We start from the raw sequence: 12,770 nt of genomic DNA on the forward strand, positions 1-12,770 counted from the left end.
CTCCCTGGCTCTTCTCTGGGCTGCCCTGTGACTCGCCGGACCAAGGCCCTTTGACATTGCTGCTTTGAAACATGGAGAGATCTGTCAGCTCTCACTTTGTCTCCACAAAAATACGCACAGATCATTTCTTTTTTCTTTTCTTTTTTTAAAGTAGGCTCCGTGCCCAGTGTGGAGCCCAGCGGGGGGCTGGAACTCACAACCCAAGATCAAGACCTGAGCCAAGATCAAGAGTCAGGACCCAGTAATGGGACCACGTGGCAGCGACCGCTCGAGGAACTCAAGGACCAGTAGGGGGCACTATGGAGCGACTAACTGGTTACACCCAAGACCTGCTCTCCCCTCTTGCTAAGCACATGGCTGCCCTGCTAGAAATAATGACCGTCTCCGGCCTCGTCTGCAGGCTCACCCCAGGACTGAGTCCACAAATACATGTTGAGCACCTACTATGTGCCAGGACCTGGAATATTTTGGGAGCCATCAGGATGCCACATTAATTGTTTATAAAGTGTGGCTTTCCAACCAGGGCCCGGCAGAGTGGCTCCCGCAAAGAAGGGTGGCGAGAAGAAGAAGGGCCGTTCTGCCATCCACGAGGTAGTGATCAGAGAATACACCATCAACATTCACAAGCGCATCCACGGAGTGGGTTTCCAGAAGCGAGCCCCTCGGACACTCAAAGAGATCCGAAAATTTGCCATGAAGGAGATGGGAACTCCAGATGTGCGCATTGACACCAGGCTCAACAAAGCTGTCTGGGCCAAAGGAATAAGGAATGTTCCATACCGTATCCGTGTGCGGTTGTCCAGAAAACATAACGAGGATGAAGATTCACCAAACAAGCTCTACACACTGGTTACCTATGTACCTGTCACCACTTTCAAAAATCTACAGATAGTTAATGTGGATGAGAACTAATCGCTGATTGTCAAATAAAGGTATAAAACTGAAAGAAAAAAAAGGGTGGGGTGGGGTGGGGCACCTGGCTGCCTCAGTTGGTGGAGCATGCGACTCTTGATCTCGGGGTTGTGAGTTCAAGCCCCATGTTGGGCATAGAGATTATCTATTTTTTAATTTAATTTAATTTTAATTTTTTTTTAAGAGAGAGAGAGAATGCCCACGGTGGGGGGGAGGAGCAGAGGGAGAGGGAGAGAGAATCTTAACCAGGCTGCATGCTCAGCATGGAGCCTGACACAGGGCTCAATCTCATGACCCTGAGATCATGGACCTGAGCTGAAATCAAGTGTCAGATGTTTAACCGACTGAGCCACCCAGGCCCCGAGATTACTTAAAACAAAAAAAAATCTTTAGGGGCGTCTGGGTGGCTCACTCGTTCGTTGAGCGTCTGCCTTCGGCTCAGGTCATGATCCCAGGGTCCTGGGATCGAGCCCCGCATCAGGCTCCCTGCTCCGCAGGAAGCCTGCTTCTCCCTCTCCCACTCTCCCTGCTTGTGTTCCCTCTCTTGCTCTTTCTGTCAAATAAATAAATAAAATCTTAAAAAAAAAAAAACTTTAAAAAAAAGAAAAAGAAAATAATCTGGGGAAAACTTTCAACAGTATAATCCAAATGTTCATTTTTATTTTTTTAAAGATTTTATTTATTTATTTATTTATTTATTTATTTATTTATTTATTGAGAGAGAAAGAGAGTGCACGAAGGGGAGGGGTAGAGGAAGAAGAGAGAATCTCCAGCGGACTTCCCGCTGAGCACGGAGCCCAGTGCAGGGCTTGTTCTCATGACCCTGAGATCACCACCCAAGCCGAAATCAAGAGCCAGACGCTCAACCGAGCCACCCAGGCACCCCCAAATGGTCATTTTTAATGAAGCATCACATTAAAACAGAACATGGCTCTGCTGTTCTTGATCCCAAGCTGAGATGACCCACCTCCCCTAAGGGTGCTTCTGGTGACAGTAGGTGCCCAAATCCCAGCTTCATCCTGAGACAGTCTAGGAGCCTGGCTGTCTTCCGGGGACCATGAGATGGCTCCCAAATGGTTATCCCAAATTCATCTTTCGTGGCCCTTCCTCCCCATCTCATCAGTGGAGTGATAAGGGATGTTTGTAGGAACTTTGGCACTGGGGCTTTGTGAGAGTGAGTACTTCCCAATCTTACATTTTGTGATTTCTTATCGAGACTCCTACAGTTGAGATGGGCTGGCTGCACCCGATGGATCCAGATATAGATCCCGTCCAGAGATAGGGATGCAAGGATGAACAGAGTCCATCCCTGCCTTTTGGAGTTAAGTCTGGTGGGAGATAAACAATCACCCAGCCAGTGAGGACCAGCTGGGGACAGGCTAAGCTGCTCTCCGAGCCGATCCGACCTTATCTGCATGTGTAACAGAGCAGAGGTGGGTGGTCTAAGGCTGGCCAGGTCAGCCAGCGGCCCAGGTGGTGAGCTGGCTCTTCCATCCTCAACATGTGGCCTCCATATCTGGACCAACAGTGGATGTGCCAGGGGTGTCCATTCCTGACAGTGGAAGACCAGGGGGGAGGAGAGGCCTGGGCACTGCACGCATCACTTCCGTTCTCCCTCGACTGGCCAAATGTGGGCACGTGGCTGTATTAGCTGCAAGGAAGGTTGGGCCAGGACCCCAGCTGGGCTGGTTCTAACATTAAAAGGAAGAAAGGATAAATGATATAGGGTCATGACTGGCGGTCTTTACAAAATATAAATTTGCAAGTGTGACCAGTGTCTAAGAATGTATTGCTGGGAGAGCCAATACCAGGGGACTTTGATCTAGTCAGAGAGGTCTGAGAAGGCTCTCTAGGGCTGAGGATGAATAAGAATGGAGTGGGTGGTAAGGAGGAGCGAGAACAGCACATGCAAAAGCCCTGTGGCAACCGGAGACGAGGCCAGTCAGGGTGATGCCGACTGGAAGAATAAGAGGATAAAACTGAAGACCCAGGAATGGGCGAGATCACAAGGAGGTTGTCTTTATTCTAAAAGTGACAGGCAGCCACAGATAGGTTTTTTTTTTTTTTTTTAAGATTTTATTTATTTATTTATTTGAGAGAGAGAGAGAAACAGCATGAGAGGGAAGAGGATCAGAGGGAGAAGCAGGCTCCCCGCTGAGCCGGGAGCTCGATGTGGGACTCAATCCCAGGATTCCGGGATCATGACCTGAGCCGAAGGCAGTCGCTTAACCAACTGAGCCACCCAGGCGCCCGCCACAGATAGGTTTTGAGGGGAGTTACTATCACATCCGTATATGTAAAGTTCGCTCCAGCTTGTGTGGAGAATGCATTACTAAGTATTTCCCAAACTTGTTGAATCAGAAGCATTAGAAAGAAGCATAGACTCCGATCCATCAGGTGATTCTTAGGACAGATTAAGTGGAGGAGGTCCCAGATGAGAAGGATGAGAAAGAGATCACTATGAAGGAACCCACTGGGGGGGGGGCCCCCGCTGACCCTAGTGACAGGCCTGTGAGCGGGGGGGCAAGGGGCTGGGAGGGATGCCAGAGGTAATTCAGAAGGTAGAAAAGACAAACCTTGTTACCCCTCTCCGGAACCCCCTTCCTCTGCTCTCTTGTGTGTGTGTGTGTGTGTGTGTGTGTGTGTGTGTGGTTAGTTTGTTTGCTTTTGGCCTTCTGCAGTAGGCAGAATAATAGCTCCCCAAAGATGCTGACATCCTATCCTCAGAACCTGTGAATAGGTTACTTTATATGGTGATAGGGACTTCACAGATGTGAAGTGAAGGTCCTCGAGACGGGAGATTATACCGCATATCCCGTTGAGTCCAATGAAATTACAAGGGTCCTTATCAGAGGGAGGTAGGAGTGTCAGAGTGGGAAAGGACATGACGATGGAAGCGCAGATCAGAGAGAGAGAGATTTGAAGATGCTGGTGTTCAAGAGGGGGGCCATGAGCAACGAATGCACGTAGCCTCTAGAGAGTGGAAAAGGCAAGGAAACAGATTCTCCTCCGGAACCTCCAGAAGGAATGCAGCCCTGCCAACACCGTGATTTTAGGGCTTATGACCTCGACGACTATAAGGTCATAAATTTGTGTTGTTTTAGGCCACTATGTTTGTGGTACTTTGTTACTGCTGCAAGAGGAAAAACCTGCTAACATATTACATAAATTATTCATTTATGATGTTTGTTCATTTTTTGTTCTTTTAAATCTCTCTTCCCCTGCTAGATTGTACCCCTCCAGGGTAGGAATTTCTGTCTTGGGGCGCCTGGGTGTCTCAGTCGTTAAGTGTCTGCCTTCGGCTCAGGTCATGATCCCAGGGTCCTGGAATTGAACCCTGCATCGGGCTTCCTGCTTGGCGGGAAGCCTGATTCTCCCTCTCCCACTCCCCCTGCTTGTGTTCCCTGTCTCGCTGTGTCTCTCTCTCTCTGTCAAATAAATAAATAAAATCTTAAAAAAAAAAAATGAATTTCTGTCTTTTTTTTCTTTACTAAAGTATCCCAAACACCTAAAACAGGCCTGGCAAATAGCAGGTGCTGAGTAAATGTTAACACATGGATAAGCGGATAGATGTAGAAAGCAAGGGGAAGAAAAGAGTAAAAGATGATAAATCGTGGGATTTATTGGCTGGGAACCTCATGGTCATGTTCACTCACAGGGGGAAAAGAGGAGGAGGTACAATTCAAGGAGACCTGAGCAAATGAACATGGTACAGGGGTTCTGGGGGATACAGATAGGAAAATGTGAAGGGAAGTGCTTTCCTTTTGTTTTAGAAGGGAATATAAGGTGTGGGGCGCCTGGCCGGCTCAGTCAGTAGAGCATGTGACTCTTGATCTCAGGGTTGTGAGTTTGAGCCCCACGTTTGGTGTAGAGATTACTTAAAAATAAAAGCTTTAAAAAAAAAAAAGGTGACAAGGCTTATGGTTAAATAATTTGGGGGTCACCTGGGTGGCTCAGTCGGTTAAGCCCCTGACTTTTGGTTTTGACTTCAGGTCATGATCTCAGGGTCGTGGGATGGAGCCCGGCCACAGGCTCCTGCTCAGCTTGGAATCTGCTTGAGATCTTTCTCTCTCCCTCTGCCCCTCGCCCTCCCCACTAGAGCACTCTCTCTCAAAAATAAATAAATAAAATCTTCAAAAAATAATAAAAATAAAAAAATAATTTGGCTTAGGCTATTTAGCTCACGTGCTTTAAAAACATTTATTTTATTTTATTATTATTTTTTTTTTTTAAAGATTTTATTTATTTATTTGCGAGAGAGAGAATGAGAGACAGAGAGCATGAGAGGGGGGAGGTCAGAGGGAGCAGCAGACCCCCGCTGAGCAGGGAGCCTGATGCGGGACTCGATCCAGGAACTCCAGGATCATGACCTGAGCCGAAGGCAGTCGCTTAACCAACTGAGCCACCCAGGCGCCCCTATTATTATTATTTTTTAATTTAACCTGTCCCAAGGGGAGGGAGAGGGTGGGTGGGGCAGTAATTCTGGAAAGCCAGCAGAATGTAGACCAGGCTGCTGCAGGCCCCAGAATAGTTCAGTTTCCGAATCCTAAAGCTTTAGGATTGTGAGCCTTCCTGAGGTGATGAGTCACAATCTATTGTTGCCTCAGGCCCAATGTCACAGCAGGCAGAGTCCCTAAAAGATATTTTCAGAAGACGGTACTGTGTGTGTTGAGAAGCACAACACCGGCCTCCCTCCCCAATCCTGGGGCAGCTGATAACTAGTGATCCAAAGGCTTCCCCTCCTTTCACTTCTTGGGTCTCATTCAACATGTATTGATTGCGTGCCTCTGGAACCCATAACACTGCACTAGACACTGGGAAATCTGAACCCCAAACTATACACAATCTTTTTTTTTTTTAAGATTTTATTTATTTATTTGACAGGGATAGACACAGCGAGAGAGGGAACACAAGCAGGGGGAGCGGGAGAGGGAGAAGCAGGCTTCCCGCAGAGCAGGGAGCCCGATGCGGGGCTCGATCCCAGGACCCTGGGACCATGACCTGGGCCGAAGGCAGACGCTTAACGACGGAGCCGCCCAGGCGCCCCAGCTGTACACAATCTTGCCCCAAGAGGGTTTACATCCTAGTTGGGAAGACAGATGGTTCACAACGGTAAAATGAAACACAAGCATCTATGATACCACAAGCGTGGTATCATACATACAGTATGATACGGTACAGTCCGGGGGCGGAGGGTGGCTTACTGGGATTGAGGTGATCTAGCACGCAGACGCTACTCCCCATAGGTCTCTGAGGGACGGGGGCTTGTGCAAGAGGAGGAAGAAGGGCTTCCACGATTGAGAGCAAAGCGGTAACTGGCAGGAGTCCTTTGACCCGTTCAAGGAACTCTGCCTTAGGTGCAGATACGAGGTTAGAGCCTGTTTGGGGAACACAGAGCAGGCTCGGGTCCACGCACACCACCTCTGGGGCACCGCAGCAGCCCGCGGAAAACAACGCCGCCTCCACTTTTCAAACCAATCCCAGCTGGGCGCTCGAGCCTCGCCCCGCGCTCCGGCTGGGTTAGCATAGAGGCGCAGAGCTAGATCGTCAACCTCCACGGCCGCAGACATTTTGGATGCTGGCAGAAAAGCTGGCAGAGGCTGGGACCACTCTCAAGTGAGGTCGCACGGCCCAAGAACGAGAGGGCAAAAGAGCTCCCGTGGGAGCGACAAAAGCAAGCAGCGGGGCGATTCGTGAGGCTCCCCTGGGCACAACAAGCTTTGGAAGAGTTGTCCACCGCCCTGCCCTCATCTGAGATGGCGGCCCCGGGGACGCTCTAGCCGGTGCCTCTCCGCGGCCCAGAGGGGCGGTGTCCGGGCCGCCGGCTCTGAGGTGGCCGATACGCCGGTCGCGGCGAGCGTGGGTTCCGCCCCAGCCCTCGGCGGCCTCGGGTGCGAGGACCGTGAGGGTCTCGGGCCTCTCGCCTCCCGTGCCTGGGGTCTCGGCGCCTTCCCCCGCCGGACCCCGCGCCTCGCGACCGCCCGGGTCAGAGCCGCTCCGGGCGCGGGCCGGACGATGCCCAAGAAGCTGCTGCTGCTGCCCCCGCTCTCCGCGTCCTCGACCCTCCGCGCCCCGCGAGCCCGCCCCGCCGCCCGCCCGGCCATGAACGCCGCCCGCACCGGCTACCGAGTCTTCTCGGCCAACTCCACGGCCGCCTGCACCGAGCTGGCCAAGCGCATCACCGAGTAAGGGGCGGGGCGGGGCCCTGACCGGGGGGCGTCCCGGCGCCCCTTCCCTCCGCGTCGCCCTGCACCCGGGCCGCGGAGTCACGGTCCTGCGGGCTCTGGACCGGGCCGACTCTCGCGGGTGGCCCTTCTGCGGCGGGGACGCGGCCGGCCGACTCTCTGACTTCTCCCCGCGCGGGGTTCCTTGCACCGCTCGCCCCCTCGCCCTCGCCCCACTCCCACTTCCCGGGCCGGGGTGGGGGGAGGCTGTCGTCACCCCGGAGGAAGCGCCTGGACCGGGGGGCTCTGGGCGCGGCTCCCTGTCCCACGGCGGGAGTTGACCTCGGAGACAGGTCGCCCCCACCCCCAGGTCTCCTCGGTGGGCCCGAGGCCCGCAGGTCCCGGAGCTGGGACACGCACGACCGGGCCTGGCGGCGCCGGGGACCTGCCACACTTGGGGGACGGCGGCACTAGGGGGGCGGCTGCGGGGCCTTGCGGGTGGAAGGCGCAGGATGCCCCAGTGAAGCAGAGGTGGAGCGGAGGGCAGGGAGAGCAAGGCGACCCCAGGGGAACAGATTTGTCGGAGTTAGTGGTAGAAATGATAAGTCTGATTGTATTTCCTAAGTCGACTTTAGACTCGATCAAAGTCTTTGCCTCTCCGTATGTTTTTAACCCAAGGAAGCCAGTGATCTCAAGTGGCTTCTGGGGTCCGACAGCTCTGAGATGCCTTTTCAGTCTTGCCTCTTACTAGCCCTGTGTGGCACTGGGCAAGAGACTTGATTTTCCCGAATTTCACTGGTAAGATAAGGACGGTGCTCTCTAACTGGGCAGGAACATCGTGAGCATGAACAAAATAATGACGATAAAGCATGAAACAGAGCAGAGGCTCACAGTGGCCCTCTGAATAATACCTCTTTTCTAGTTGGCTCTGTTGGAGAGTCCCAGAGCTCTAATGTAAAGGAAGGGCCTTAGGAGCCCTTTCCAGATAAACTTGTGACAAACGCAAGATATAAAATGAATAGCTTGTTTTTTAACATTCAAAGTCATTTTTGTATCTTAAGCGATTTACATCAGAGTTCCTCTGGGTTTTTTGGAGTTGATAAATAATTACAAGAATCGGTTTTTAGATTCTAGATGGAAATGTAGAAGGGAAACTTTAGTCATATTTTCTCAGTAATACCCATGTTCTTTTCAGTTGGAGTTTTAAGTGAGTTCAGAAGAGTAAATCCTTTTGCAACCTACTACCTAGTTTCTGTTTCTAACCCCTGATAAATGTCTGGCTTTTTGAGGCCAACTAAAATGCTAACTTTAAATGTAAAGCTCATATTTGTTTATTTTGGGTCAGATTTACGACAGTGACCTTGCTGAGAGAGGAGGGCACATTTAAAAGGTCAATTGTTTTGCTTTTTAAATATTAGGTTCTTCCCTACCTTGTTCCAGAAATGTGTTAAATTACTGTAAATAATATTTGTAAATACTTCCTTTATCTGTTTCATATATGGAGTTTCTGAGTAAGATTTTATTTGAAAAAAGGCCTTTACCACTAGGCAAAGTTTGAAGGTCCCTGAGGTTATGATATTTTATTTCCTGATTGCTTTTGGATCTGAACTTCCAAGCAGGAATTTTCACAAACATTTTGGTTATGCACTTTAATCAATAAAAAAGTTAGGTGGGTTACATTCCCAGGATGTGTATAAGTTACACATGTGTTAGAATTAACCCCCAGTGGGGCGCCTGGGTGGCTCAGTTGTTGGGCGTCTGCCTTTGGCTCAGGTCGTGGTCCTGGGGTTCTGGGGTCGAGCCCTGCATCCAGCTCCCTGCTCGGCGGGAGGCCGGCTTCTCCCTCTCCCGCTCCCCCTACTTGTATTCTCTCTCTAGCTGTGTCTCTCTCTGTCAAATAAATGAAGTCTTTAAAAAAAAAAAAGAACCCCCAGTATCCTTCATCCAGTTTCAATTTAGCAACTTTTTGTTAATCTTATTTCATTTACTTTCCCCATCTCTCACCTTTTTTTGGCTGGAGTTTTGTTTTATTTTGTTAAGTAAGCTCTATACCCAACATGGGGCTTGAACTCATGACCAGGAGATCAAGAGTTACATGCTTATTGGGGAGCCTGGGTGGCTCAGTTGGTTAAGCGACTGCCTTCGGCTCAGGTCATGATCCTGGAGTCCCTGGATCAAGTCCCGCGTCGGGCTCCCTGCTCGGCAGGGAGTCTGCTTCGTCCTCTGACCCTATCCCCTCTCATGTGTTCTCTCTCTCTCATTCTCTCTCTCTCAAATAAATAAATAAAATCTTTAAAAAAAAAAGAGTTACATGCTTACTGACTGAGCCATCCAGGCACCCTAAGGAGTATTTTTTTAAATTATGGTAAAATATACGTAACATAAAATGTACCATTTAACCATTTTTAAGTGTATAATTCAGTGGCATTAAGTACATCTACAGTGTTGTATAACTGTCACCAAGATCCATTTCCAGAACTTTTTCATTATGCCAAACAGAACCTCCATATCTAACTAACTCCCCAATCCCTTCCCTCCCAGTCCCTGGTAATTTCTGTTCTACTTTCTGTGTCTGAATTTGCCTATTTCTGAGTACCTATTTTAAATGGAATCATGCAATATTTGTCTTTTGTGTCTGACTTAGAATAATAATTTTTTCAGGGTTCATATAGCATGTATCAGAATTTCATTCCTTTTTAAGGCTGAATAGTATTCCATTGTAGACCTGACTGGAATAAGTTTATTTTTTTATTTATACTGTGCACACTGCTTGTTAATTGTTTATTTATCAAGAGAAACTATTTCATACCCCAGGATTCATGTTTCATAGTTGGGGAACACAGGTCAGTGACAGACTTCATGGAACGCAACCCAAAGAAATTCTTTATGTTCCAACATCACTTTGCACTCTGAAAGATACCAGCCTTCTTCATCTCAAAATCGATCATGGAATCGTAATTTCTGTAGAAATCTATGTATGTCTCCTTTCTTGGTTCAGCCACAGCAAACTTGAGAGAAAGCTGCTCCCCGCCGGGTTACAAGAATGCTCCACGGTCTGAAATGGCGGGCGCTTGGCCAGAAGGCCTTGCATCTGAGGTGTCATCCAAGCCCTGAAAGCCGCGGTAGTCCCTCTCAATACAAACCTCAAACCCCATGTCCTTGCTCACTGCTCCACAGCATACCTGGCTGGAGTATTTCTAAACAGGTTCCATCCCCGTGTCATAATATTTCACTCGTCAAAGTGGTAATGCTAGCTGATAATTAAAAAAAACGACCACAGGGGTGCCTGGCTGGCTTAGTTGGTAGATCATGCAGCTCTTGATCTCCAGGTCGTGAGTTTAAGCCCCACGTTGGGTGTAGAGCTCACTTAAAAATAAAATCTTTGATGCCGTTAATTCCTTTTTTTTTTTTTTAAAGATTTTATTTATTTATTTGACAGAGAAAGACACAGCGAGAGAGGGAACACAAACGGGGAGTGGGAGAGGGAGAAGCAGACTCCCCGCCGAGCAGGGAGCCCGATGCGGGACTCGATCCTGGGACTCCAGGATCATGACCTGAGCCGAAGGCAGTCGCTTAACCAACTGAGCCACCCAGGCGCCCTGATGCCGTTAATTCCTTAATATCATTTAATACTGATCCTTGTTCATATTTCCCTCACTCTCTCAAAAAAGGCTTTTTATAATTGGTTTGTTCTAATCAGGATCCAAACAAGATTCACACCGCATTTGGTTAATGTCTATATACTTCTGTATATACTCTATAAAGTATATATATATAAAGTATATATTTACTCTATAAAGTCTATATGCTTTTGACAGTTGAGGCCTTTACCTCTGGCTTGTGGTTTTGCAACTAGCGCTAATAACCAGGCGTTTGTGTGGGAATGATTTTGCAAGACCGTTATGATTCAGAAAACAATGAACTGGACATGAAACTTTGGCCGCAGACCCCAGTAGAGGAGGGTGTCACAAAGTGGTGGGCGCTTGAAGCTGCTTGTGGAGGGGTAGCAGATGTGTAGTTCTTAATGCGTTAAACTTTCTGAACTTTCTGTTTTTTTGGGAAAGAATGCTGGTCTAGTTATTTTAGCCTTTTTGTTGAACTACGCATATGAACTGGAGGGTTTTTTTTAAAGAGCATTCTTTAATTGCCTTTCCCCCCCACATAGGCGTCTTGGTGCTGAATTGGGGAAATCTGTGGTCTATCAAGAGACCAATGGAGGTGAGTTAAAATGATTTCTTAAACATCCTTTTTTTTTTTTTAAGTTTTTTTTATTTATTCATGAGAGATAGAGAGAGAGAGGCAGAGGCAGAGGGAGAAGCAGGCTCCCCGCGGAGCAGGGAGCCCGATGCGGGACTCGATCCCAGGACCCTGGGATCATGACCTGAGCTGAAGGCAGACGCTTAACCGACTGAGCCACCCAGGTGTCCCGCTTAAACATCCTTTGTTCTCTGTTTAGTCAACAGATATGTTTTAATTTAATTAATTAATTTATTTATTTATTAAAGATTTTATTTATTTATTTGAGAGAGAGAGAATGAGAGAGCACATGAGAGGGGGGAGGGTCAGAGGGAGAAGCAGGCTCCCCGCTGAGCAGGGAGCCCGACGCGGGACTCGATCCCAGGACTCCAGGATCATGACCCGAGCTGAAGGTAGTCGCCTAACCAACTGAGCCACCCAGGCGCCCCACCAACAGGTATGTTTTTAAAAGGCAGATATTACATGCAACACAAAAACATTTTTCTCTTTAACATCAGGTCTAAGCCATTACGCTCTACTTCCCTCCAAGTCTTGATTTCTTTCTTTGTTCTCTTTCTTAGTTTCCTTCCCCTCTTCCCAAGATAGTGCAAGTGTCCTGTCATTTTACAATGAAAAAAGGAGAGATGTAGAGAATATGTTTTTTTCTTCTATATTGGGCTACATTTGATAAATACCTTTTACATTTATCTGTCTCATTAGGTCATCAACTGGTATCAAGAGCAGTCTGTTACCAGGTAGTAATGACTTATTGAAAAACCATCTTTGAGTTCTTTCATCCGCAAATTTTGCTCTCAGGTCTCTTGTAGACTCTCATCCTGGGTTAATAACCCATTTTTGCTTCCGTTTGCATTTCTGTGGAAAATTGTAACATTAAATGATAATGCTTGAAAGCCCTTTGTTGATGGCCAGTGTCCTAGCAAATGCTGCATCATCAGTCTCCCTAGTGTGGCCACATACTTCAGACTATAATGCCCTGCGGAGACCAGTTAATATAAAATAATTTGGAGCTATTTTTGCGAAGCTGAAACCTAGGTTTATGACCCTGTGCTTCCTTTTTTCTTTCTAAGGTATTAACTATCTATGATAAATTACTAAGACATAATGATGTTCAGGGATCTAAAAAAACAAGGTATTTGAAAAGGGAAAGGTAACTTAATGGATAGTTTAGTGGAAAGCACTTAACACCCAGGATGTTATAAGTTCCATGTGTGTTATAATTAGCCCATAGATATCCTTCAGCCAGCTTCCACACTTAGTAACTTTTTTTTTAAGTTTTATTTAAGTAATCTCTACAACCCATGTGGGGTTTGAGCTCAGGACCCCAAGATCAAGAGTCCCATGCTCCTCCTCTGACAGAGCCAGCCAGGCGTCCCCATACTTAGTAACTTTCTACTTGGTGACTAGAAACTTTATCTACTGCCAAGACAGGAGATGTTG

At 48.0% G+C, this 12,770-nt stretch overlaps 2 protein-coding genes across 2 annotated transcripts in view; both read left to right on the forward strand.

Moving 5' to 3' along the window:
* Nucleotides 1–244: 244 nt before the first annotated feature.
* LOC118024410 (60S ribosomal protein L31-like) lies at nucleotides 245–946 on the forward strand. Its single transcript, XM_035026350.1, has 2 exons — nucleotides 245–287; nucleotides 524–946. The coding sequence occupies exons 1-2, from the start codon at nucleotides 245–247 to the stop codon at nucleotides 910–912; spliced, it is 432 nt and encodes a 143-aa protein (XP_034882241.1). The 3' UTR covers nucleotides 913–946.
* Nucleotides 947–6,927: 5,981 nt separating this feature from the next.
* Nucleotides 6,928–12,770, forward strand: part of PRPSAP1 (phosphoribosyl pyrophosphate synthetase associated protein 1) — a 29,125-nt gene continuing 23,282 nt past the window's right edge. Inside the window, exons 1-2 of the mRNA XM_035025958.1 lie at nucleotides 6,928–7,097; nucleotides 11,242–11,294. Of these exons, the coding sequence (XP_034881849.1) occupies nucleotides 6,928–7,097; nucleotides 11,242–11,294 (223 nt within the window). The remainder of the gene's footprint in view (nucleotides 7,098–11,241; nucleotides 11,295–12,770) is intronic.

This window comes from Mirounga leonina, unplaced genomic scaffold, assembly GCF_011800145.1.
Source record: "Mirounga leonina isolate KUSES-001 unplaced genomic scaffold, KU_Mleo_1.0 Mir_197, whole genome shotgun sequence".
Taxonomy (NCBI): domain Eukaryota; kingdom Metazoa; phylum Chordata; class Mammalia; order Carnivora; family Phocidae; genus Mirounga; species Mirounga leonina.

Coding starts and splice junctions, on each gene's coding strand:
- LOC118024410 (XM_035026350.1), top strand. CDS start 245: ATGGGACCACGTGGCAGCGACCGCTCGAGGAACTCAAGGACCA. Junction 288..523: donor CTCGAGGAACTCAAGGACCA/GTAGGGGGCACT, acceptor CTTTCCAACCAG/GGCCCGGCAGAGTGGCTCCC.